Below are 26,399 nucleotides of genomic sequence, written 5' to 3' on the forward strand. Positions count from 1 at the left end.
CTGCTGGCCAGGCATGTCTGTCCCCGGCCCCCTCCCGCCGAGTGTGTCACAACAGCGGAGGCGGCCGTATCTGGAGCAGTTGGGGTGGGCAGGCCCATCCGCGAGGCGAGCGGGCGAGGAGGACAGCCGCGATGGTGAGCCTTCCCGGTGCCGGGGGGTCTGGAGCCGGGGGCCGGGGCGCGCGGCAGGTGCCCAGCCCCGGAGCCGCGTCTACGCGGAGGCGAACCCTACACCGTGGAGCCATCGCTCTGGGTCTGCAGAGCTCGAAGTCTCCGAGCGGTGGGGTGGGGGAGTCAGTTCAGGGTCAGAGGAGGGTCAGTACCCTCGGGCAGGGGGTACCTACTACCTGTATCCTTTATGGTGGGACTGAGTAGAGACCTGCGGCGAGTCGCTCCTAAAAGGAATATAAGGGAGATTTGTGCACGCAGGTGAGGGAAGGACAGAGGGAGCTCAGTGGAGCACCGGGTGAGAATCTGAGGAATCCTCACTCTGGCAGATCCGGGGCCAGAGTAGGGAGAGAAGAGGAGTCTAGGGATTCCGGATGGGCCGGGGCAGCTGGGGGATGGGGCGCAGTCAGTCCTCCAAACGCAACCATATGTGACAGGACCCCAAAATGTGACGGGAACTTGGTGCGTCACAGCCCCCTGCGCTTGGGACCATTCTCGGTTCTTGTGCCCGGCCATCGGGTTGGGTTTAGGGCACCCACAGCTCGAGCCCGGCCGGGTCCCCCGGCACGCTCAGCTTCCCAGGTTCCTGGCATTCGTGCCAACTCCCCAGTTTTTCTAAGTGGTCAAAGCCACAAAAGTCTCCTTCCTGGAGGCCAGGAGATCTTGGACTCCTCATTTTGCTTTCAATCCTGGTTTTGGAGGCTCAGTGGCAGCTCCTTTGCCCGGCCCCTGGGTCTGCTCCATAAGCAAACATGGCACTTACTTGCTGGCAAGGGACCCTGTAAACTTTATTTACACCTCTCAGACCCCCCCCCCGCCCCCGCGCTCTCCTTTCGGGTGGATGGGTAATAATCACCTTCAATCCCTGAATGCCTCGCAATGCAAAAATCTCATTGCCTGGAGTCTTGGTATTTCAGCAGCTGGAAGGTGGGTTGGAAGTGGGGGTGGGAGGGAATAATAAGCTTGTCTCACAGGCCAAGGTCAGGTTCGCTGGGCACTCTTGCTCCAGGTGTCAGTGACAGAGCAGGCCAGGCGAAAAACCTCCCCTCCTCCCCTGTGCCTTTTGGAAAATGACCAGGGCCTTCTTATTCTGGTCCCGCTCTGCTGCTTCTAGTTCCAGGTCTGTCCAGGGCCCTCCAGGATACACCTGGAAGCTTGAAAAATCTGGGGCTATTGGGGAGAGTAGCCAGAGGAACCCATTCCTGTCTGAAGACCCCTGGTGTGTGGCTATAGAAGGAACCCAGAGTGGGGAGTTTTGAATTTGCCCCTGGCTCTGCAGCCAGCTGTGTGACCTCAAGGAAGTCACTTAACCTCTCTGGGCTGATTTTTCTCATATGGCAAATGAAAAGGGTTGTAGTACAAATGTTTAAGGTTCCACTTAGATAAAAAAGTATGCACATATAAATATATGTAAATATATATTAAACTTTATATAATAATTTCAAACATGTACAAAAGTAGAGAGAATGGTATAATGAATCCCTATATATATATATATATATATATATATATGCAGCACCAATTTCAACAATTATCAACTTATGACCAGTCTTGCTTTACAAATTCCCCTTAACCCCTCTACCCATTATTTTGAAGCAAATCCCAGGCAGCATACTACAGGATTGATATTTGATATTCATATTATTTGGCATGTAGCTAGTGCTTTATAATTTTTCAAGTGCTTTCCCTGGCATGTTTTAATTTTGACCTGAGCCCCATAGTGACTCAGAGCAGAGCATAAAGGAGGCTTGCAGAGGAGGCAAGGATCACCATCCATTCCTCTGAGCAAGCTTGGTTGTGCATTCAATAGGCCAGTTTCTGGAAATATCCGGTAAATCAAAATTTTAAACAGTACAACCTTATGGTAAACATGCTAAAGAATTTGGGTGTTTAAAAAGAAAACCTATGGGTTGGATATTTTAAAAAGAGAATAATCTCTTTTATTTATTTTGAAACATTGGATTTTGCTTGTGTGCTCAGTGTTGTCTCGATGTGCAAACATCTCCTGTTAAACATTTCCCACTCACAGAATCTCTTTTTAAAAATTCCCTGACTCCTTCCTGAAAGGTTAGAGTGACATGTCTATGAACCTAGATCCAAAGAATCTCACCCAGAGAAAGCCTTTACTTCCTACAATGGGTTAAGTTTCAAGCAGCTGTCTCCCACAATCCCCTTCCTGAGCGAGGGTGGGAGAGGCTGCCTCCCTGTTAAATAGAATTAGTGTTGGAATTGCTGTAGATTGTAGGCAAGACATTTTCCTATAACTGACCATTCCCATCTGCATTCACTGTCCCTCTTGTAAGCAGCCCCTCCTGGGAACTGAGACTTTTAATGGGCTGCATTTATTGGGAAGTGGTATGGAGATTCCTGGCCAGGTGACCCAAGCCAAGCCCCTGTCAATGACAGCAGGCCACAGAGAAAGTGTACTTTATGGGGAGGTAAGAACATCTGCAACACAGCTTCCTTAGCTCCATTCCTTTTGGACTGGGGAGCACTAGTTGAGTTTAGATGGGAATAGGCATCCAACAGCACCAAAGAGCCATTCTGGGGGCAAGGTGGATACTGCTTCCTCGCCCTCTGCCTTCTGTCCCTGTGCAGGCAGGCAAGGCTGAGCTCTGCAGGGTTGACACTTACATTCTGATCTTCAGGCAATATACGGGGCTTCCAACGGGCTACAGGACAGACACTGCCACATCCTCCCTTCCCATCACGAAGTGCAGGTTCCCCCAGAGGCCACTGGCTCCCTGCCTGTATGCAGCTCCTCCCCTCCCCACAGGGACCTGGGGGTGAAGACCCTGGGTACCTGAGGATAAACTGATGAGTTTTGATAGGAACCTGCCAGGCTGAGGTCAGATCCATGCAGAGCTGGAGGTTAACGCTATTGCTGAGTGTCCTTTCTGAGGGGGCTGCTGAGCGACAAAGGTGAACATTTTTTTGTCTTCCCGAGGAAGACAAAAGTTAAAAATAAATTTTGAGGAGGCAATAACTGGTGAGTACAGGACCAGTGATAGGGGTTGCGTGGGAGGAAGGGGTGCTCTTGAGGGCAGGAAGTGGATCAACTGCTTTCTTTCCCCCTGGGCCACCAAGAGACCAACAGCACTATCTGTGGCCTTTGTGGCTGGCATTTCCCCTGTGGGTGTCCTCCTGTTAGAACTGCTCCCAGATAATGAGCTGTGGAAGAGAATGGAAAATTGAGTGGCCACTGTATGTATTGGATTAAACTCCTTAATTTATCTCCTGCCCTTGCTCCTGATGTCAGCTAAAGCACAAGGGCTTTTTGACATCATGGGGCCTCTTACACTGGGAGTCTACTTACCAAGCACAACACCCCCGCCATTTCTAAGGCCCATCTCATGTCTGTCAACCCTGTTGTTGCCCTAACTGCTGTGCCTATAAAATGAGCCCTTTTCCTGGGCCATATTCAAGCACCAATGTTAATTTAGGTCGACTCTTTGTTCTTGCTGTTTCTGGCTTACCATCTATTCTTTGTTCTGAGCGATTTTGAATATGCCCTAATTGGAGGGTTCTGAGCAAAGATAATCCAAGCGATCTTTTACGAATCACATTCATTCTTACCTTAATTATCTCTCTGTAACACTGCGGATCTACTTTTTTACTTGCCATCTTGATCTCCGTCCTAAAAATATACGTGATTTATTCTCTCAGCCTGACAACTGGAAATGATTTGCTGTAATAATACGCTTCCCAAAAGCAACCGTGTGGCATTTGGCCTCACAGGTGGTCAGGTGAATACGGATTGGTCTTAGGTTTTCACCTGGCATGCACGGCTGGCCCATATCAGCTCTCTTCCTAGCTAATATGCCAGCGTTACTGTTTTGTGATACTTCAAAATGATTTTTAAGGCTGCAAAGCTTTTTCTAGTGATCAGCTGCTCTTAGTCCTCTGAGAGCAAAGCAAAAAGAAATGACTAATATGAAAAGAGGAAAAATGTAACATTGATAAAGGGAAGGATTTCTTGCAATGGAATTAGAAAAGGGCTGGGAGATGCTAGTATTTCCTTTTTTGATGTTCTGCAAAACAAAGGCTCTCCTCCTCATAGAAGATGGTTGTAGGTGGCACAGATGTCTCATCTGCTCTGTTCTTCATGAGCTTACATTCCAAGCTGAGCAGTTTGTGGGACCTGCCCTATGTTCTCCTGCCTCCAGGCCTTTGTTCATAGTTCTCTTGCCACCTAAAATGCCCCAAGGTCATCTCTGCAGGTCCAAATTCTTCAGGGTCCCCTCAAATACCCCTCCTACAGGAGATTGATCCAGAAGTTGTCTAAAGGAGAAAAGGCAAATTGCACTTGATTAGTATATCTCTTAGGCAATGGCCATCTCCTCCTTGTGAAATAGGCCCTCAGGGTAGGGTCTATTTCATTCCAATTATCCCTATATTTATTGCGCACCTGCTATGGTCAAGCACCGTGCTTGGTGCTGGGGATTCAGTGAGTAAGACAAGTGTTCCCTGCCCTCAAAGACTCACTGTCTACTGGGAAAGTCAGACAGTCTAATATGGTGTGATAAATGCAATGATATGGAAGCAGGGGATTGTGGGAGCACATAGTAGGGACCCCATTCTGGTCCATGGTCTTCCAGACTTCTTTTATTACTATTATTTTTCATTTTGGTGAAAATATACACAGCCAAATGTACACCGTTTCAACAATTTCTACAGGTACAATTCAGTGACACTGATTACATTCTTCAAGTTGTGCCTCATTCTTTTTTTTTCTTCCTTTTTAAAAAAATTTGTTGTTGAGAATATACACAGCAAAACATACACCAATTCAATCATTTCTACATGTACAATTCAGTGACGTTACATTCTTTGAGTTGCGTAGCCATTCTCACCCTCCTTTTCGGAATTGTTCCTCCCCCACTAACGTAAATTCAGTGCACCCTAAGTTTCCTATGTAATCTTTCGAGTTGCTGTTGTCACTTTGATCTCATATAAATGGTTCTTAAAAGAGCACAGTGCTCAAGGCAGACATTTTTTACTAGTTAAGCTAGACTACTGTTTGATTTTAAGAAGACTTCAGGGGATACTTCTGGTTTAATGTTTAAAGATTATCTCAAGGCCATAGTTTCAGACCTTCATCCAGCCTCCGTGGCTCCAGAAAGTCCTTCCAGACTTCTTAAAGGAAGACACATTGAACTTGAGACCTGATGGATGAATAGGAGTTAGCCCAATACCTTCTTGCATTGAAAATATTTGTCATAGGGATGAACAGAGCAGGTAATTTTATAGTCATCCTTGGCTAGGTCTGTGATAGCAAGTGTCATTACTGTTCTTGAGGAAAGGAACTCCTACTGTCTCTCCATCTTTCTCATCTTCACCCTCTGGGTTGCTGGCAGAGAGGCTCCAGCAGCACACAGGAGACCCCGCTCACCTCACAGGGTTCTCATGGCAAAGAAGTGGTCTGAGTTCTACCAGCCCAGATTCAAAATAGAATGGAGAGAGAGAAAAACAGTATGAGAGAAAGCGTGAGCTCTGGTTGGCAAGAGAGGGGAGAGTCTGAAACATGAGTTGGGAACAAACGTGGAACTTAAATATCCTCTACTGGCTCAGCTTACCTTCTGCCTCCTCACTCCCCCACCTACACAGCCAGGAGACATAGATTCCTGGCTCTTTCGGTGAAGGGTGACCCACTTTGAAAGAGGCTACCTACCATAATAGTTTCCCTCTGCACTGGAGCTTTTTACTATTTGGAGTTTTGATATACAAGCCTGGTTTTGTTATATGCTACACTGATGGAGTCTTGCCTTGATGTAGATGTAGACACACTGTAGGGCCCTGCGAGTTGAGAGTACAAGCGAGGCAGGAGGTTTTGTGGTGTAAAGGAAGGGAACTTAGATGTGGGTCAGGAGACCTGGATTCTGGTCCAGGCTCTTCTGTTGCAGAGCTGTGCCATCTTAAATCTATCCTTTACCTCTCTGAACCCCAGCATTTCCATCTATAACATGAGAGGGAATCATATTAGGTGATCTATGAGGCTGTACCATCTCTACCATCCTTAACACTCTGAGTGTCCCTCATGATGACAGATGGATGAAAGTTTTTGGACACGAGGACTGCCTCTCAAGGGCATCCGCACTGGTTCTACTCTCTGCTAATCATGTAGAACTTCCTGGGGGCAGATAAGGGTGATGATCAGGCTGAGTGTGGCTGGAGAAGGCTATCTCGGTGCTGGGAGTCCCAGCTGAGTGTTGAGGGCATGTCTAGACCTCAGATTTCCACAAAGGCTCATGCAACTTTTGATTTCCCTCGTGGATTCTTCACGCAACTTAAAACCTTTGTTTGCCCTCACAGGTTAGGCTCTCAGTAATTGTTAGTTGAATAAATGACTAAGTGAAAACGGAACAGGAAGAGCCTGGGTCCTCAAGATAAAGCAATTGTTGTGTGGGTAGTCCCTATCTCTGCTCTTCTTCTATTTACTTCCTTTTTTGAGGGGTTACATTTTAGCACAAAAATTTCAAACCTTCAGAAAAGCAGGGTAGCATGATGCCGCCTATATGCCTATGATCTAGATTTAATAATTATTAGTGGTTTACAAAAATCATATTTGCTTTACCTGCTGTTTTTGTTGAAGTATTTTAAAGTAAAATACAGACATCCTAAATGCTTCATGATGCAACTCTAAAAGGTGACATTTTCATGCAAAGTTAATCAATTTCTCTATTTGTCCCCCAAATGTTTTGATTTGGAATTCAATCCAAGTCTATGTATTACATGTGGCTGTTACGTTGTTTCTTTTAACATGGAGCAGTCCCTCTCACCACCTTTATTTTTTCATAAATTAAAAAGACTGGCTCTTAAGAGAGCATAATGCTTCCAAAGGGCTGCAGGACAGACACTGCCACATCCTCCCTTCCCATCATAGCATTAGGCTGGTGACAGTCAGATGCTTCCATTATAGTTACCTTCCCCCCTTGTGACCAGCAAGGAACAATGATTCTTCGATGCCATGTGAATTCCGTTCCCCATCAACCTTTTACTTAATGGTTTTAGCATCCTTGCCCGAATCAATTATTTAATTAGAAAGTATAATATGGCAATATTTCTTTTTTTAAAAATTGTACTTTAGATGAAGATTTACGGAACAAAATAGCTTCTCATTAAACAATTCATACACATATTGTTTTGTGACATTGGTTACCAACCACACGACATAGCAACACTTCCCTTCTTGACCTTGGGTTCCCTATTACCAGCTTTCCTGTCCCCTCCTGCCTTCTAGTCCTTACTCCTGGGCTAGTGTGCCCCTTTAGTTTTGTTTTGTTTTATGGGCCTGTCTAATATTTGGCTGAACAGTGAACCTCAAGGAGTGACTGAGCTAAAAGGGTGACCAGGGGCCATACTCTTGAAGTTATTCCGGTCTCTATCAGGCCAGTAAGTCTGGTCTTTTTTTGTGAGTTGGAATTTTGTTCTCCATTTTCTCCAGGACCCTCTATTGTGATCCCTGTCAGAGCAGTCAGTGGTGGTAGCAGGGCACCATCCAGTTGTACTGGACTTGGTGTGGTGGAGGCTGTGATAGTTGTGACAGTCTTTTGGACTAATCTTTCCCTTGTGTCTTTAGTTTTCTTCATTCTCCTTTGCTCCCAATGGAGTGAGACCAGTGGAATAACTTAGATGGACACTCACAAGTTTTAAGACCCCAGACGCTACTCACCAAAGTAGAATGTAGAATATTTTCTTTAGAAAATGTTATGCCAGTTGAGTTAGAGGTTCCTCGAGACCATGGTTCCCACAGCCCTCAGCCCAGTAATTCAGTCCCTCAGGGAGTTTGGATGTGTCTATGGAGCATCTATGACCTTGTAATATGGCAATATTTCTTTTTTTTTTTTATTAACTTTTATTGAGCTTCAAGTGAACGTTTACAAATCAAGTCAGACTGTCACATATAAGTTTATATACACCTTACTCCGTACTCCCACTTGCTCTCCCCCTAATGAGTCAGCCCTTCCAGTCTCTCCTTTCATGACAATTTTGCCAGCTTCCAACCCTCTCTACCCTCCTATCTCCCCTCCAGACAGGAGATGCCAACACAGTCTCAAGTGACCACTTGATATAATTAGCTCACTCTTCATCAGCATCTCTCACCTACCCACTGTCCAGTCCCTTTTATGTCTGATGAGTTGTCTTCGGGGATGGTTCCTGTCCTGTGCCAACAGAAGGTTTGGGGACCATGACTGCCGGGATTCCTCTGGTCTCAGTCAGACCATTAAGTATGGTCTTTTTATGCCAATTTGGGGTCTGCATCCCACTGATCTCCTGCTCCCTCAGGGGTTCTCTGTTGCGCTCCCTGTCAGGGCAGTTGTTGATTGTGGCCGGGCACCAACTAGTTCTTCTGGTCTCAGGATGATATAGGTCTCTGGTTCATGTGGCCCTTTCTGTCTCTTGGGCTCTTGGTTGTCAGGTGGCCTTGGTGTTCTTCATTCTCCTTTGCTCCAGGTGGGTTGAGACCAATTGATGTATCTTAGATGGCCGCTTGTTAGCATTTAAGACCCCAGACGCCACATTTCAAAGTGGGATGCAGAGGCAATATTTCTTAATGTATCATTTTTCCTACATCTATTAGTTGACGTTCTCAGTTAAAAAAAAAAAAAAAAAAAAAAAAAGAGCTTTTCCTTATCCACCGGGCTGTTTGGATGAGGACAAATGCAGTTTCTTCTGGGTGTTCTCTTTTTTAATAACTGTAGGGACTTGTGGATTTTCATATGTCCATTCTGTTTCAGTCAAATACTGTCATTATTATTTTTGATGTTCAAATTGTCTCATCTTTGCAATGGGAGCCTCTTCAAGTTGGTTTCTGTGATCTCTGACATCATCTCAGTCTTGTTAGCTTCCTTGCTTTCAGGCACTATAAGAAGTTCCACGCTCACCTTTACATTCCTTGCCCCAGACCTTGGAACCTCCCTTTTCCTGTTCCTGTTAATGGGGGATGGTATTGAGAAGTCTTCCTTTTCTTTTGATTCATGTCACCACTTTTGGTTTTGGGGAGCACCTAAGAGTCAGCCAGTAATTTCTGAGTCTGTTTTATACTTCAAATTACATTTGTGAATAAGTTTAATGGGGGGGAAAAAAGCTTCTCCTGAGGTGTGTGTGTGTGTGTGAGAGAGAGACAGAGACAGAGAGACATTTTGTTTGTGAAGACTGGCATATTGGTTATTGGTGTGAGATTACAGGGGAGCATCAACAGAAAGTAAAAACATTGATATCACTGTGCTGATGGGTCTCAGGTCCTCAAGATCCTTTACTCTTCCTCTCATGACCTTTGATCTTCTGAGGTAGTCGTGTATCTTCCCTGAAAAGGTTAGAGTATTCTGGAAGGGAGGGCAGACTGGAGACCAAGCACCATAGATGGGGCTGGAGGGTGGCTGGGGTGTGGTGATGGTTGGTAGTGGAGGTGCAGAGACAAGGCTCAAAAGGCTGAGGGTCAGGGTCACAGGGGATGCCATCACCCAGAAGTAGAATATGTGAGATTGGGCTCCTTCCAGTCCTCTCCAATGTCCCCTCAGCTTTGGACGCCTCCCTAGAAAGATACAGCTACATGCTGGCTGTGTGGATGTGGTCTGGATTGGTAATGTGCTGGTTGTGGGGTGGTTCCTGGGTGTAGAACACTGTTTTTCTTAGGTCTGAATTGAGTCCTAAGATGGAAGCAGAGAATTAGACCCTACAATGAAGGTGAGAAGATTGAGGACCCTAGGTCTCTAACTTTCTACATGTGCGTCTTCCAGGTGGAGGATAGAGCTACACAGTAGTACCATAATAAAAATGGTAATAGTAAAGATAACAACAATAATTATGGCTAATATATATCAGCAACTTACTATGTGCCAGGTACTTTGTGCCTTAAATGCAACATCTCATTTAATTCTCACAACCACTCTATGAGGGGGTACCCTGATTTTCAGCCAAGGACAGATTAAGCAACTCAGACAAGGTCATACAACAAGTTAATCAAGAAGGCAGGATTTGAAGCCCTTCCCTGGCCACCAAAGAAACCCAAACCCATTGCCATTGAGTCCATTCTGACTCATGGAGATTCCTGGGTGGCACAAATTTTTGGCACTTGGCTGCTAACCAAAAAGCTGGCAGTTTGACTCCACCCAGCAAAACTGTGAAAGGCCTGGTGATCTACTTTCATAAAGGCTGTTGTTGTGTGCCACTGAGTCAATTCTGACCCACAGCCATCTGATGTGACAGAGTAGAACTGCCCCATAGGGTTTCCTAGGCTGTAATCTTTATGGGAGCAGATTGCTATGTCTTTTCTCCTGTGGAGTGACTGGTGGATTTGAACCACCAACCTTTTAGTTAGCAGAAAGCACTTAACCACTGTGCCACCGGGGCTTCTTCCATAGAGATTACAGCTATTGAAAACCCAATGATGTACAGCTCTACTCTGAAACACATGGGGTCACCATGAGTCAGTATCCACTTGAGGGCAGCTTGTTTGACTTTTGATTTCATCCTCCCCCAAGGCAGGGGCTATGTATTACTTTGTATGAAGGCAGGTACAGAACAGGTGCTCAATTATAAAACTGAATTAGGGACTTACGGGTTCTGACACTTCTGCTGACCTGTGCCCAGACAACCTCCAAGTTCCCAGGATTCCCAGACTCAGATGTGGGCTCTCTTTTCTTCCATTCCCAGCCACGCCCTCTGGAGGCTCTGCTCCTGGCCTGGGCTACACAGAACTGAAATATGCCAGGTCAGGTCATGGGTAAGAATAGAAACCACAGACCAGCCATGTGCTTCCCTGCTGGGTTCTGGCGGGCACTCTGGGCACAGAGCCACCTTGTGTGGGCTACTGCTTCTCCAGAGGTGAGGGTGCAGGTGGGGGTGGTGATCCCATCTTCCCAGCAAAGCTTCACGGTAAATTACTATTCATATGTGGGTGTGCACACGCATGTGCACGCACACACATCATCCTAAGCTGTCAGTACTAGGACCAATCAAGTAATTGTGGCCTCACACCAGAGTAACACAGAGATAAGGACACTCTAAAGGTCAGCTTTATTTAATACTTGGCCTGACATGGGCAAGGAGGAGGGTTGTGGTGTCCACAAAGATCTTCCAGTTTCTCAGAATTCGGGAAGAGCCCAGTTTATATCCTCCCAACTCTCCCATGCTGACGTACCAATCCTTTCTTATTCCTACATTTGTAATTATAACACTAACTACATCCATTATACAGGCTTGCAAAGCATATTCCTCCCATGAGTCTTCAACTGCTCTGATATTCTGAGACCGCGGTGTACATGGTGTCACTGTTGTCTAGGGAAGTTAGGGTCTAGGCATGAAGAAAGGAGCCCTGGTGGCGCCATGGTTAAGTGCTTGGCTGGTAACTGAAAGGTTGGTGGTTTGAATCCACCCAGAGACTCCATGGGAAAAAACCCTGGAAATCTGCTCTCATAAAGATTACAGCCAAGAAAACCCTCTGGGGCTGTTCTACTGAGTCACATTGGGTTGCTATGAGTTCAAATCAACTTGATGGCAACTAACAACAACAGGCATGAAGATGAATGCCAACGGTGTGTGTTGCAGTGAATTATTCCCAAAGTTTCTGCTTTTGTCATTGACTCTTCCTTTGACCTTCTTACTCCGGCCAGGAGTCTTATGGTTTGAAATTAGCCCTTTATTTCACCTGTGCAGCTGCCTGCTTTTTCCTTTTCCTCGAATAAATGATTAACCCTGGAAAGCAACCTTTAGAGGAAACCACAAAATAATTGTGTCTTCTTTGGAGCCAAGTCTTGGTCCAGATGCCATAGAACCCACACACCTGAAAACTTAGACACCACCTGGTTCTGTGGGAGCATGGCTAGAGGAATGAATTTCCTGGAAGTTGAAAGCCAAGGAGAGACAAGTCCTCAGATGTGAGGCATGTAGGGCACAGGCATGGCTGGGGGCCATGAACTCTCTGACCTTGACTCCACACTCTCTTCCTACAGCGGGAATGCATATCAGTCCACGTGGGTCAAGCAGGAGTTCAGATCGGCAATGCCTGCTGGGAGCTCTTCTGCCTGGAACACGGCATCCAGGCTGACGGCACCTTTGGTGCCCAGGCCAGCAAGGTCAACGATGACGACTCCTTCACCACCTTTTTCAGTGAGACTGGCAATGGGAAGCATGTGCCCCGAGCTGTCATGGTAGACCTGGAGCCTACTGTCGTGGGTGAGTATGGGATCAATCTCGTCACAGAAAACACAAAACTGCAGAGGCTTTGGCCCAGCATAACTAAGAAGCAGAATCTCTAAGTGGAAGGTGGGGGTGGTTCAACTGGAGCTCTCTGATTTTGGTCAATGCTTTGTGATCTCCACAGTCTTGGGGAATCTCACAATAGGGATCAGGGATCTCTGCTCTCCCTATTATCTCTAACCTACACAGAACAAAATGCCCTTAACTTAAACCCCTGAGACCCTCAGAGAAAGACTGAAGCTGTCAGGATTTTTACTAAATACTAAGGGCAAACAAAACAATTTTAGAAATTATAAGAAGCTCCCAAGCAGTCAGTTTGCCCAAAGCATAGGTTTCTGATTCTAAAATAACTGGAGTTTGTCCTCACAGGCCTGGTATAACCTTGCAGTCTCTTACACACAAAATGGAATAACAGCAGGCATGTTCTCTCACTGCTAGGGGTTGCTGTAGTTCTAGAATGAACCTCATTTGAAGTTTGAGAAGCAGAGGAATTCCGACTTGTTTGGTTGTTTCTTGCTGTCCCACCCCAGCCCTCCCACTTCCCCACCACTTCCCCTGGGATCTGACCCCTGGGTCAATCCTCAGCTCAACATCAGAATTTCCTCAGCCTCAAGGCTGGCTCACCAAGCAAGGAATGGACAAGTTCCACAGAGACGTCTGGGAAAATGCCTGTAATTAGAACACTAGTTGCTAGGGATGACTAACCATCTCCTGGATGCTTTGTACAAAGCCAAAAAGTGCAGGTTGCCCTTCCGGGCCACTGTGCAAATGGATGCTTTCCCTGGGGTAGTGGAGGGACTCTGAAGAGGCAACAAAGTTGGGGCCTGGAGCATCTTGGCGGCCCACATGTCCAGAACCCCCTTGACAGCCTATCTAGGGCTCCTGTTCCTCTAGAAGCTTGGCAGTGCAGTTTGCTGCAGAGTCACTCCAAAATCTCCCTAAAGCCTGACATATGTTACTGCCGCCTTGGGGAGGCAGGTCCCAGTTCCTGGGAGAGGGTAGGATCTGGGCAGATCACCCTGAATCTCTCTCCTTATCCCTAGAACACTTTTATACATATAAAATTGGGTTAAATTATTGGTATTAAGGGTAACTTTGAAGCATGAAAGAAAAAACAAATGGGAAGCTTTGAGGGGTCAAAGGGAAAGGAGGAAGAGGCAGGCAACCTTGGCATTTGGTGAGCTTTGTAAACCTAAGGTCTTCTGAAGTTCCAGCCCACAGAGCACCTGGCTTCTCAATGCCTGCCCTAGTCACTGGCTTCTGGCTCTGTTAGTGCCTATGTGATCCTGGACATCTCTTAGTCTTCTGAAGATTTATGATAATGGGTCTCTGATTTCACCTCAGTGGAGCTTTGCTGATGGGGGAAATGGAGACAAAGAAGCATGTCATGTGGTATTCCAGTGGGGAGGGAGGCTTCTCCCCTGGAAACCAGGTGGTAAGACCTGAGGGTCCCCCTCTCTTGGCAGATGAGGTTCGGGCAGGAACCTACCGCCAGCTCTTCCATCCAGAGCAACTGATCACAGGAAAGGAAGATGCAGCTAACAACTATGCCCGGGGCCACTATACAGTGGGCAAGGAGAGCATTGACCTGGTGCTGGACCGCATACGGAAGCTGGTAAGTGTCAAAAAGGGCAGGGAACTCATGGGTCAGGAAGGAGCCAACAGGTTTGGCCTCACAACTCTCTGAACCAGCTGTGACCTCTGGCACAAGATTCCCTATGGACTGGGAATTTCTGCTTATGTTTTGTAAGAAGCATTCACAGGGATAGTGCCTTAATTTTTTTTTTATATAGGTTGATCTGGGGAAGGTTCCAAATATAAGGAAGGCAGCATAGGTCAACAAAGCATTTAATTTGTAAGTTAAGGAGAAGAGAGCTGATATGTTGAATACTTACAAATGTCAGGCATTAAATACATCCCTTCATTTAATCCCAGTAAAAATGACATGAAGGAGTTTTTTTCTCTGTATTTTACGATAAAGAAATTGAGGGCCAAAGTGGTTCAATAACGTAGCCTGGGTTATATAGCTAGAAGGTCAGAGTTAGGATTTTGAACCAGGTTAGTCTGACTACAAAGCTCTGAGTTGTAGGGCGGGTCACTTTATTTAGGCCCCCACTTACCTGTTACATGGAAGGGACTGGTCTTGATCAGGAGTACTTTACCTGGGAGCCAAGGATTCCAAATTTATGTATATGTTCGTTTTCCCTGTGTAGAGAAGGGGTCATAGAAGTCATCAGTCCACAAGCGGTCTGTGATCCCCAAAAGTTTAGAACCTTTGAATTGGATAATCACAGATCCTACCCAGTGTGAAAATTCTGTAATTGTATGAATTCTGTCAGTACTTACTACATGTAAGGACTAAAATGTCAGGTCCTTGCTCAGTGCATTATGTTTCTCAATTAATTGTCACAAGAACCCTATGAGATGAGTCTCTTTATTATCGCCATTGGACCAAGAAAAAACGAAGGGTTGGAGAAGTTCAATAACCTCCTTGAGTTTTCACAACTGGGAAATGGAAAATTGAGATTAAAACTCAGGTTCTCCAACCTCCTTTGCATTTCCTGAGATTGGTACCCCAAGCCACCTCCCAAGGTTGGACTGAGATGTGGAGGTCAGTCAGCAGTTCCTACGAAATCAACAAACAAGGGTGGGAGAACTGTGGAGGGGTCTCTCAAGGAACAAAGGCATTAACCACCATGGTTCTCAAACTCACTCCTGGTTTAACCAAGCCACTGCGCTAAAACCTTCGTGCACCTAAGAACCAAAAAACCAAACCTGTTGCTGTAGACTCACTTCTGACTCATAGCAACCCTGTAGGAGAGAGTAGAACTGCCCCATAGGGTTTCCAAGGAGTAGCTGGTGGATTTGAACTGCCAACCTTTTGGTTAGCAGCTGAGCTCTTAACCGCTATGCCACTGGGGCTCCTCATATACCTAGAGGCATGTATACATTGTATGTCATGTGCAATTGTATGCATGTCATATCTAACCCATATTTAGCTAGTCCCCCCAAGATCAGTGCAACTCCTGTGTTTTCTTATTCCTTCAAGGTTGTGTTTATTTCACCCACATAAAAATGTTGAGGGATGGGGTGGGGCAGACAGAGTGGGTTGCTTGGCTTTGTCCATGTGGGGCTATTCCCGGAAACTTGTTTGTCTTCATGCTTTCGTCTCATGTCCTACTTTCCCCAGACAGATGCCTGCTCTGGGTTGCAAGGCTTCCTGATCTTCCACAGTTTTGGTGGGGGCACTGGCTCCGGCTTTACTTCTCTGCTGATGGAACGCCTCTCCCTAGATTACGGCAAGAAGTCCAAGCTAGAGTTTGCTATCTACCCGGCCCCACAGGTGTCCACTGCAGTGGTAGAGCCCTACAACTCCATCCTGACCACCCATACCACACTGGAACATTCAGATTGTGCTTTCATGGTGGACAATGAAGCCATCTATGACATCTGCCGCAGGAACCTAGACATCGAGCGCCCTACCTACACCAACCTCAACCGCCTAATCAGCCAGATTGTGTCCTCCATTACTGCCTCTCTCCGCTTTGATGGGGCCCTCAATGTGGACCTCACTGAGTTCCAGACCAACCTGGTGCCCTACCCCCGCATCCATTTCCCACTGGTCACCTATGCACCTATCATCTCTGCTGAGAAAGCCTATCATGAACAGCTCTCTGTGGCTGAGATAACCAGCTCCTGCTTTGAGCCCAACAGCCAGATGGTGAAGTGTGACCCGAGACATGGCAAGTACATGGCCTGCTGCATGCTCTACCGGGGAGACGTGGTGCCCAAGGATGTGAATGTCGCTATTGCCGCCATCAAGACCAAGAGGACCATCCAGTTTGTAGATTGGTGTCCCACAGGCTTCAAGGTGAGAGACAACTTAGGGAGAAGACAGACACTTAAACATTTCTGGTCATTCTTGCAAAAATAGTCAAGGTGTTTTTTTAAAAACATTTTTTTTAGAATGAAAACAAACAACAAAATAACCTAGTAGGAGAATGTATAGGGGGAAAAGAAGAGAAAAATGAGAGACTTATGAATGTGGTGGTGAAAACTGACAAAAAACAGAAGTCTTCTTTTTTAAGCTGAAGCTCTGGAGTCATGGCCAGAAAGAGAAATAAATAAAATAGAAACAAAGTGCTAGCATCTTTGGGGAAACCCTGGTGGCATAGTGGTTAAGTGCTATGGCTGCTAACCAAAGGGGTGGCAGTTTGAATCTGCCAGGCGCTCCTTGGAAACTCTGTGGGGCAGTTCTATTCTGTCCTATAACGTCGCTATGAGTCAGAATTGACTCAATAGCACTGGGTTTGGTTTTTGGTAGCATCTTTGGCTGCATTTTAGAAAAGCACACGCCATGGGGGGTGGATGTTGCTGAACTTCATCTTCATGCAACCTCCTCAAGGATGTTTGTCCCCACTTGACTCAGGTCAAAGGATGTTACTGTTCGGAAGAGAGGAAAATTGGCTCTAGGCACAGGGTTTATGCTAGTCAGGGCCAAATCTAGCAAAATGTATGATGTGGCAATGTTTATATTCATTGCCCTTCTTTTTCTCAGCCCTTTGCCTCTTTCTCAGCATCACCCTCCTCCACTAAGATGGTCCTATTGTCTGAGCCTTTGCTCTACTGCCTGCTGCTCATCTCATCCATTCAAGAGAATGTGCATTTTAAAGCTGTGAATTTAAGATACTGGCAATTAAAACATAGTGGCTTGGGTAGGAGAGGTATTTTTGGGCAGCACCCTGGTTCTCAGTGTCCCATAATATCATACTTTGTCACCCTAGACTTCTTCTGGTATCCTACCATTCCTGGGGTTGGCTTGTGTTTCAGATATTTTTGTGGGTAGGAAGGAGAGTTCTAGGATAGAGCTCTACTGTTGGACTAGGCTGGGGTTAGCCTGGGGGACCCAGCTATGCTGCCAGAATTTGGGAAGCTGGCTAGTTTAGGCAAGACCTTTAACAAATTTTCAATAAGACTCTTTTTCTTTCAAGAAGTCCCATTCCTCAGAGACATAGGGCCTGGTTAATGTTAATATAATCCCCAGAACCTATTGAATCATTCATGGCTTTGGAATACCCCCAGGACCTTTTAAATAACCCTTCACCCTCGGCAGAGGAACTTCCCTACATTTATTGGCAGTGTAGCTAAGAGGAACTTCAAATGATCCCCTGGGAAAGAATAAACGTTACGATCACTTTAAGTCTAGAAACTAATTTGCCTGAAACAGCATCTATTTTCCTTTTCGACATAAACATATACTGTACACTTCCCCCTTAATAGTAATATCATTCATTACCGTAACTTGTCTACTTGAAGCATCCCACTAACATGTCCACCCATTACCAGTCATATTCTCCTCTTTTTCTTCCCCAGCTTTTCAATTCTCCAGCCCGTCCCTTAAATTTGCTTGAACCCAACCCCACTGACTTGTACTTTTCTTTCGACACTCACCTCTCTTTACCTGCCTGATTTCCTAACCTCCTGATTCCCTCTTTTCACCTGTCCTGTAGTCCCAATCCACACTGTTGACCCTGTCTTGTACCACACCACTGGGACCAAGATGCCCGGGCTTGAGGAGCTGCAACCCAGCTATCCTCTGACTGACTTGCATCTTCCTCTATTGTGCCTCCTCTTTCTCTTCAGGTGGGCATCAACTACCAGCCACCCACTGTGGTGCCAGGAGGGGACCTGGCCAAAGTCCAGCGGGCTGTCTGCATGCTAAGCAACACCACGGCGATTGCAGAGGCCTGGGCCCGTCTGGACCACAAGTTTGACCTCATGTATGCCAAGCGAGCCTTTGTGCATTGGTATGTTGGAGAGGGAATGGAAGAAGGGGAATTTTCTGAGGCCAGGGAGGACCTGGCTGCCCTTGAGAAGGATTATGAAGAAGTGGGGACTGATTCATTTGAAGAAGAAAATGAAGGGGAGGAATTTTAAATATACATGTTCCCCATGGCTGTATCTCTTTATTTATGCTGTTCCTGTCAAGTATACTCAACCATTTCAAGAGTAACAGACCATACTCCCAAAGTCAGGCTGACTTCTGTCTTGCATAAGAGGAGTGCCTGGGCCAAAAATGGAGGCTGGAGGCTGAACTCTGCCATACCCTTCCTTGGTTATAGCAGCTTTGTGCCACCAAAAAAGAAAGAGGGTCACCGTCTCTGGGTTAGAGTGAAGACAAGTTATACTTGTGAGGAGGCCTAATCAGGAGTTTTAATTCCTGCGTGGGCTGGGCCAAACCCCAAACACAGCCTGCTGACTGGAGCACGGTAGAATACTTTGGGAAAGGGAAGATCTGGGTATTGGGAAGATTCTGGGCAGGGAGTTAGCAGAAGTTCACATTAATGGGTCTGTGGCATGGCCCAGGCACCATCTAGACTTATCACATGTTCATTCATTCATCAATTATTTGAGTATGCCCTATGTGCTAGGCGTTGTTCTGAGAGCTAGAGAGGTGGTGATAAATAAGACAGACAAATTTCCTGCCCTTGTAAATGCAACAAAGATCATTTCAGGTAGTAAATGATAGGAAGGGAAAAACCAATGAAGAACCAAAGTGTCTGGGGTGAGGGAAGGCCTCGCAGAGACCTGAATGGCAGGAAAGAGTCATCATGTGAAGCTTGGAGTCAGCGGATTCTGGGCATAGTGAAGAGCAAATGCAAAAGCACAGATGTGGGAACAAGTTTGGAGCGTCTGCAGAACAGAAAGGAGCTCAGTGTGCTGCAAGATGGTGAGAGACGAAGAGATGAGACCCAAGAGTTAGGCAGAGGCTAGAGCATTTCCACCCATATAGACCATGGTAAGGAGTTTAGACCTTTTGTTTAAGTGAAGAGAACCCTTGGGAGGATTTTAAGCAGGGCATCTATTACGAGCTAGGTGGTTTATCTACACTGTTAGGTGCTTTATATGCTTTATCTTGAATCTTCCCAACAGTTTCAAAATGAATATTCTGCTCATTTTATAGATGAAGAAACAGGCATAGAGAATCCAAAGTGCTGGAGATGCTAAGAAGTGGAGCTCAGATAGCAGGGCCTACCAATTCCATTCTGTCATCTACCGTACACTGTTTTTATCCCTTGGCTTTTGTGCCAGGTCCCAACTGTTGCCTCATAAAAGGAGGAATGAGGAGAAGCATCATTTACAAAAGGGAGGATGAGCTAATGCATCTTTTCCCTGAAGTTGGTGGCTCTGGTAGGATTTTAGGAATAACCAAAGGCTGCTCTTAAACTGCTAGTAGATTACACAGGGATGGGCCCATAGTAGGTCCCTATGCATGAAATACACACCTCTTTAGCTGCTGTCTTTCCTTAAATGTTTCTATTCTATATTCCTTGGAAGTCCTGAGAATAACTGAATAAAATGGAAGATCAGGCAAGAAGTGATGCCAGTCCCTCCTAGAGGATTATTTTCAGGGAGATCACACTCTCTTGCTCCTCTTTGAAGGAGATCATGATGTTAAAAAAGAAATGCCCAGGCCTGCTGTCCATTGTGACCTCATTCCTGCACCAGGTTCCATAGGTGTCTCCAAGGAAGAGCCTGGCTTTGGTAGAGACTTAGTGGAAATGAGCTGCTCCTCCCCCAAAGAGTCAGTGGAGACCTAGTGGGGAAACTGAGCTCCCATTCCTGATCAGCAATAACAAAGTAGTAACAAGCAAACTATATGCCTTTTTGTATAGTTTGACTTATAGAGGTTCCCTGGTGGTGCAGTGGTTAAGCACTTGACTGCTAAGCGGAAGGTTGGTGGTTCGAACTCACCAGCTGCTCCACGGGAGAAAGATGTGGGAGTCTGCTTCCCTAAAGATTTACAGCCTTGAAAACCCTATGGGGAAGTTCTACTCTGTCCTACAGGGTTGACATGAGTTGGAATTGACTCAATGGCAACGGGTTTGTTTTTTTTGGTTTGACTTATGGAATCATGTTAATGTTTGACATATTCAAAAATATGCAAAAACAAAACAAAACAAAACAACAACAAAGAATAAGGATCAGGGAGGAAAAACCACGAAATCACATCACACACAAAAAATTGTATATAAAATGGGTAGCATAACCACTTCGGAAAAAAATCTAATCCAAGTAATTTCAAACACAGTTCTTTTACAGAAAGAATCACAAAGAAATCTTGAACTTTATTTAGTAAGTTTGCTGTTGGTAGTATAGGTGTAGCTATTCTCAAGTGTGTGTATATATTGTCAGATTGAGCTAAGGTGCCCACTGGGGAAGTATGGAGCTATAAGTATGGGATGGAATAAAGCAAGGAATAACCCTGTAGTATTGGATTGGAATTGGAGGTATCAGAATGAATGCATTTTTTTTTTTTCTAATAAGAATCTATTTCTCAGCTCTGTCCATTGAAATGAACTAGAAACAATGACACCTTGGTAGTAATGAGAGTTCTTGGTTTCTAAAAACCATTCCCCTTTAAAAGGAACCACGTCTTCTTGGAGAAATGGACAATTTCAGGGCCGAAGCAGGAAAGCTACAGGACGAACTTGGAATACTTTGTGTCAGAAGGGAAGGACATGCCCAAAAAGTGGTGGGGAACATGTCCTACTGGCCAAACTGAGTATCAAAATTCATGACAGGAAGGGGTTAAAACTCACTGAGTTAAAAAAGAATCCTTGAGTCCATGGTGAAACTAAGAAAGAAAAAGAGGAGAGCAGAAGAAAAAGCTCTTTTTTGTAGAATGCCAACTAATAAATGTAGGAGGACCAAAACCAAAATGATACAGATATTAGAATTATCTGATGAGTGTTTTAAGCAGTCTCACAAAAATGCTTCTATATGATTGAAACAAATTTTAAAAATGGAAAGTCGCAGCAAAAAATAAGATATAAAGAAAAACCAAGTGGAAATTTTAGAAATGAAAAATAAAATAATAAGCTCACTGGATTCAGAAAGCAATGAAGTGCTTCAAAAATACAACAATGATAACAAAAAGAAACAAAAAAAAACAAAACCCTGTTGCCATCAAGTCCGACTCATAGCGACCCTATAGGACAGAGCAGAACTGCCCCACAGAGTTTCCAAGGAGCACCTGGTGGATTTGAACTGCCAACCTTTTGGTTAACAGCTGCAGCACTTAACCACTATGCCCCTAGGGTTTCCACAACAATGATAAACAATGATAAAAAAAAAAAAATAGAGCTATGTAAAAGGGACAGGAGCCAATTGAAAGAGCACTCAAGGGCCGAAGCTGAGACAATTTGAGCAACAAAGTAAAAAAAAAGTATTAGATTAAACCCAAAGTATAATATAAATATCCATGAGTTCATATTGATACAAATATTGATTGGATAAATAAATAATTGGAGAGAACAGACAAATCTCCCCTGCAGAAGAGTTCCAAATAATTTATGTAAACTACTCTGCCCTCAACTCAAGGAGATGGAGCATAACATCCCATTCCTTTAATATGGGCTGTACATGTTACTTTCTTCCAAAGAGTATGGCATGGAAAAAAAAGAGGAATTTTATGGTGGAGAAATCCGAAAAACACTACCTTAGCCACGTGACCCAATTAACATCAACAGCAAGTCTTGACACTGTGCACGCTTATTAGTGATGTGATGTGATGAGAACACCACCTTTATCTCTGTGGTCTTCCTCTCAGAAATGCATAGCTCCAGTAATCCCGAGAAAAACATCAGACAAATTCCAGACACCCTACAAAATACCTGACCAGTACCCCACAAAACTGTCAAGCAAAGTCTGAGAAACTGTCACAGCAAAGAGCAGTCTAAGGAAACAAGAGGACTAACTGTAATGTAGATGGGATCCTGGAACAGAAAAAGGACATTAGGTCAAGACCAAGGAAATCTGAATACAGACTTTAGTTAATAATAAGGTATCAGTACTGGTTCATGAATTGTTGTCACAAATGTGCCATACTAATGTAAGATGATAGAGTGGGAGAAGCTGGTTGTGGGAACTCTGTGTACATTGTCTGATGTGGTTCTCAAAGTATGTAGATAATGATAGTTGCATTAATATTAAATTTCCTGAATTTGGTAATAATTGTACTGAGATACATATAGACTATTTTAGGGCTGCAGAATCTTGATCTCTATAATTTACTCTCAGAGAGTCCAGCAAAAAAAAAATTTAATATATATACACAGAGGTAGGGGTGTGTGTGTGCGCGTGCACGCGCGCATACATTCATGTATGAGACAGAAAAGCAATAAACGAAAAATTTTTGTCACAAAAAATTGTGTCAAAATGTTAATAACGAATGAAGAGTATATGAGGTCATTGTAATGTACTTTTAACTTTTCTGTATGTTTAAAGTTTATATTCCAAGATAAAAAAATCATAAAAAAAAAAAATCCTTCTTTACAGCAACAAATTGCAGAGGACAGAGAATGACTGAGAATGTAGTCACGTCCTGAAGAATGACTGAGAAGGTAGTTACATCTTGAAGCCAACGCCAGGAAAATGAAACTTAGAGTTCTTTTTGCTGCTTCAACTTATCAAAACTCTCTCCTTCTTAGGAGAATGTATTTACCCAAAAGAATACTGTGATGGGGATTCAATTTACAGACCTTAAAAGCCAATTTATTGTTTATTTTTGGCAGTATACAAATATATAGTAGAATTAAAAAAAAACTTATCTTGACAAAATGCAGAGGGGAAAATAAGCAGGAGAGACTTGTGGAGAAGGAATGAAAGACAAATCACATGAAGCCATATGTGTCTATAGAGAAATGAACTTTGTAAATAAGCACAAATATTTTATTAATAATTCTTTTTGTTCTTGCCATTACCCCATGCAATAAAACGTGCCCTTTCCCCTGTACAAAAATTAGCATCAGTTTCTATAAACTGTTCCTCACTTTGGAACAGCTTTTTCCTGAAGTAGCTTTTCACTGTGAAGGAGAACTAGATTATTCCATAAAGTCAGCCAGACATCTTTGTGACTGAGTTTTTAGGCAGAACTTTCAAGTGAGGCAGTCAAGTGTAGCTTCTTGCTCCACACTTCAAATTTAAAAAAGAAAAAAAGAGTAAGAAATTCAGCCAGTGAGAGTTCGAGTGACATTGAAACTATCCTAAATAAGCAGAAATACTGTGCAAGCTGCAGAAAATACTTCCAGGGCCCAAGCTTTGTTTTGAAACAAAGTTTATGCAGTTTCAATTTAAACTCTTTGATGCATGGTGTTGAAAACCTTTTTAACCAATGTGTTCAACTAGCATACTCTGTAAAGGATCTCCAGATAAAAAGCATCCATAATATTTTTTTTTACATTAAAGAAATGTAAAACAATATCAAACTTGCAGAAAAGCTGCAAGTACAGCACAAAAACTTTTTTCTTGAATGATTTGAGAGTAAGTTTCCAACATGTCATTACCCCCAGTAGTTTTCGTGTTAAATTACTACCATCTAAAAAAAAAAAAAAAAAAAATTTTTTTTTAACCTTCAGACCCCATTTAAGTTTCACTAACTGTCCTAATATTATCGTTTAGAGCAAAGAATACAGTTCAGAATCTACTACTGTTGCATTTAGTTATCATCTCTTTGATTTCCATCAGTCTGGAACAATTCCTTACCCTTTCTTTGGCTTTCATGACCTGGGCACTTTTGAACATTACAGACCAGCCGACAGTTCCTCAGTCTGAGTTGGTCAGATTCACGACTGGACTCAGGTTATGCTTCTTCGATAGGAATATCACAGAAGCGATGCTATGTTCTTTTCATTGTGTCCTCTCAGGAAGGGTTTCAGTTTGTATTATCACTGATGATGGCCCCTTTGATTACGTGATTAAGGCAGCATCTGCCACTGTGAAGGTGCTCTTCTCCCCTTTGTAATTAACATGGATTTTGCAGGAAAGTACTTTGAAACTGCAAATATTCTATTCCTCCTCAAACTTTCAATTTATTCAATTATTCGTATTGTTAGGGACTATGTTTTCCTAGGAATCCCTGGAGGTACAGTGGTTAAGAGCGACGTCTCCTAACCAGAATATAGGCAGTTCAAATCCACCAGGCCCTCCTTGGAAACTCTGTGGGGCAATTGGTCCTACAGAGTTGCTATGAGTTGGAATTAACTTGGTTTTTTTTTTTTTTTAAATATGTTTTCCTAATTTACTTAATGAATTATAATCTCCTGATTTTAATATCATTATTTATTTTAATGCTTAAATTGTTCTGGATTTGGCCACTGGGAGCCCTTTCAAGCTGGCTTCTGGGTATTTTTGATGCACCCTTATCACGCTTTGAGCATTTCCTTACTTTCTGATAGAACAAGATGTTTTAGGCTCATCTTGTACTTTCCCTTTCCTAACCTTGGAAACAGCCATCTCTCTTAGCAACTCTGGCTCCTTTTACTGTTGTGCTGTTAGTTGCCACTGACTCCAAGTTGTGGCAACCCCATATGAGCAGAATAGAACTGCCACATAGGGTTTTCAAGGCTGTGATCTTCCAGAAGCAGGTCACCAGGTCTGTCTCCTGAGGTGCCTCTTGGTGGGTTCAAACCATCAACTTTTTGGTCAGTAGTTTGTCCTATAGGGTCGCTATGAGTCTGTCGGAATTGACTCGACGGCACTGGGGTTGGGTTAGTTTGTACCACCCCGGAATTCCTTTCCTTTTACTAGAGAATGGTTAATTAGAAGGCAAGATCCGGGTATTGGATGTGCTCACTGCTATTGGGATGTCATTGTTCCCAAGACCTCTCAATGAACAGACCTAGGGAATATATGTACGTATATACATGCTTACCTCTGTATTTCTTTATATGCCTACTGAAAATCACGGATCCACACGAATAGCTCCAATTTTCAGCCCAACACAGGGCTCATTTTCCCTGTCTATATTTGTAAATCCCTCTCTGACAGTGATAAAACCCATTAAAAAAAAACCTGTTGCTGTTGAGTCGATTCTGACTCATAGTGACCCTACAGGACAGAGTAGAACTGCCCCATAGGGTTTCCAAGGAGCGCCTGGTGGATTCGAACTGCTGACCTTCTGGTTAGCAGCTGTAGCTCTCAACCACTATGCCACGAGGGTTTCCCAACAGTGATAAACCTAGCTCCAATTATCCTTAATATATTTGCCTATTTGATCAATCCCTCTGTACATGACCAGTCTCTCATCTCTACTCCCCCCACCTCCCCTCCACGGATGTCCTCCTCACCCTGCCTATGCACCAACACCAAACACTATACCACCTGCCACAAAGAAGCCCTCCTCAAACCACTTTGGCTCTGACACCCCAGGCCATTCTGCCCCTTACATGGACACTCTCCTCATCTCATTTAGGTTCTGATAGCCAATGCTAGGCAGCCCTCCTACTTGGATGCCCTCCTCACCCTGCTTGGGCTCTGACACCGTACTCAGACTTCTGTCCCCTAACCCTCATTTGGATGTTCTCCTTACCTTGCTCAGGCTCCAATACCCTGTGCTGGGCTGCCTTCCCGTGTGGGCACCTTTTTAAGCCCTCATAAAGCTTTGTCTCTGACTACTCACCATTACCACCACATGTGGACACCCTCTGTAACCTGTTTGGGGCCCAAAAACCCTGCTCAGGCAGCCCTTCCATGTAGATGCACTTCTTACCTTGCTTGCTCGCTAACACTCTGCTCTGGGCCACTGGGGAACCCTACGGTGTGGACATTTATTTTGCTTGACCCATTAAATAAATGGCTTTAGCACTGAATGGTTCTGTAAGGTAAGCAAAGGTAAGGGGAAGAGGAAGCGCCCCATAATAATTGTAATGGACCCTCACATTATGTAGTCCAGTCTAAAGCCCAAGGTTGACCCTTGCCCATTCTGAACTGGGGCTGCAATGCCAATTAATTTTCTCCACGGCACTACCAAGATTTAAATAGAATGAATTGATTCATTAGAAATAGCCATATGCTAATAATCACTGAAGAACATCATGTTTGGTAAAGTAGAGGGGCAGAGAATGAAAGAGAAACCCTCAGTGGGATGGATCGATACATTAGCTGCAACAGTGAGCTCAAACATACCAAGGATCATTAACATGGCTCAGGACCAGGCAATGCTTAGTTCTGTTACATATAACGTCACCA

The 26,399-nt window shown here is 44.4% G+C and overlaps 1 protein-coding gene and 1 long non-coding RNA gene across 4 annotated transcripts in view; one reads left to right on the forward strand and one right to left on the reverse strand.

Moving 5' to 3' along the window:
* TUBA8 (tubulin alpha 8) lies at window positions 1–24,853 on the forward strand. Of its 2 annotated transcripts, XM_064284812.1 has the most exons (6): window positions 1–134; window positions 12,122–12,344; window positions 13,835–13,983; window positions 15,559–16,239; window positions 18,012–18,175; window positions 22,710–24,853. In XM_064284812.1, exons 1-6 carry the CDS (start codon window positions 132–134, stop codon window positions 22,738–22,740), a joined length of 1,251 nt encoding a protein of 416 aa, XP_064140882.1. In that variant the 5' UTR covers window positions 1–131; the 3' UTR covers window positions 22,741–24,853. The 2 variants fall into 2 exon arrangements, with proteins under 2 accessions (XP_064140882.1, XP_010589075.1); XM_010590773.3 differs by having other exon boundaries at window positions 18,012–24,773.
* Window positions 3,137–26,399, reverse strand: part of LOC111750856 (uncharacterized) — a 25,595-nt gene continuing 2,332 nt past the window's right edge. For both annotated transcript variants that reach the window (XR_010321945.1, XR_002785905.2), the window contains exons 2-3: window positions 14,489–14,573; window positions 3,137–4,448 (exon numbers count right to left, since the gene is read on the reverse strand). This is a non-coding gene — a long non-coding RNA (uncharacterized LOC111750856). The remainder of the gene's footprint in view (window positions 4,449–14,488; window positions 14,574–26,399) is intronic.

This window comes from Loxodonta africana, chromosome 4 (genome assembly GCF_030014295.1).
Source record: "Loxodonta africana isolate mLoxAfr1 chromosome 4, mLoxAfr1.hap2, whole genome shotgun sequence".
Lineage (NCBI taxonomy): Eukaryota > Metazoa > Chordata > Mammalia > Proboscidea > Elephantidae > Loxodonta > Loxodonta africana.

Coding starts and splice junctions, on each gene's coding strand:
- TUBA8 (XM_010590773.3), top strand. Junction 13,984..15,558: donor TGGACCGCATACGGAAGCTG/GTAAGTGTCAAA, acceptor TACTTTCCCCAG/ACAGATGCCTGCTCTGGGTT. Junction 16,240..18,011: donor GGTGTCCCACAGGCTTCAAG/GTGAGAGACAAC, acceptor CTTTCTCTTCAG/GTGGGCATCAACTACCAGCC.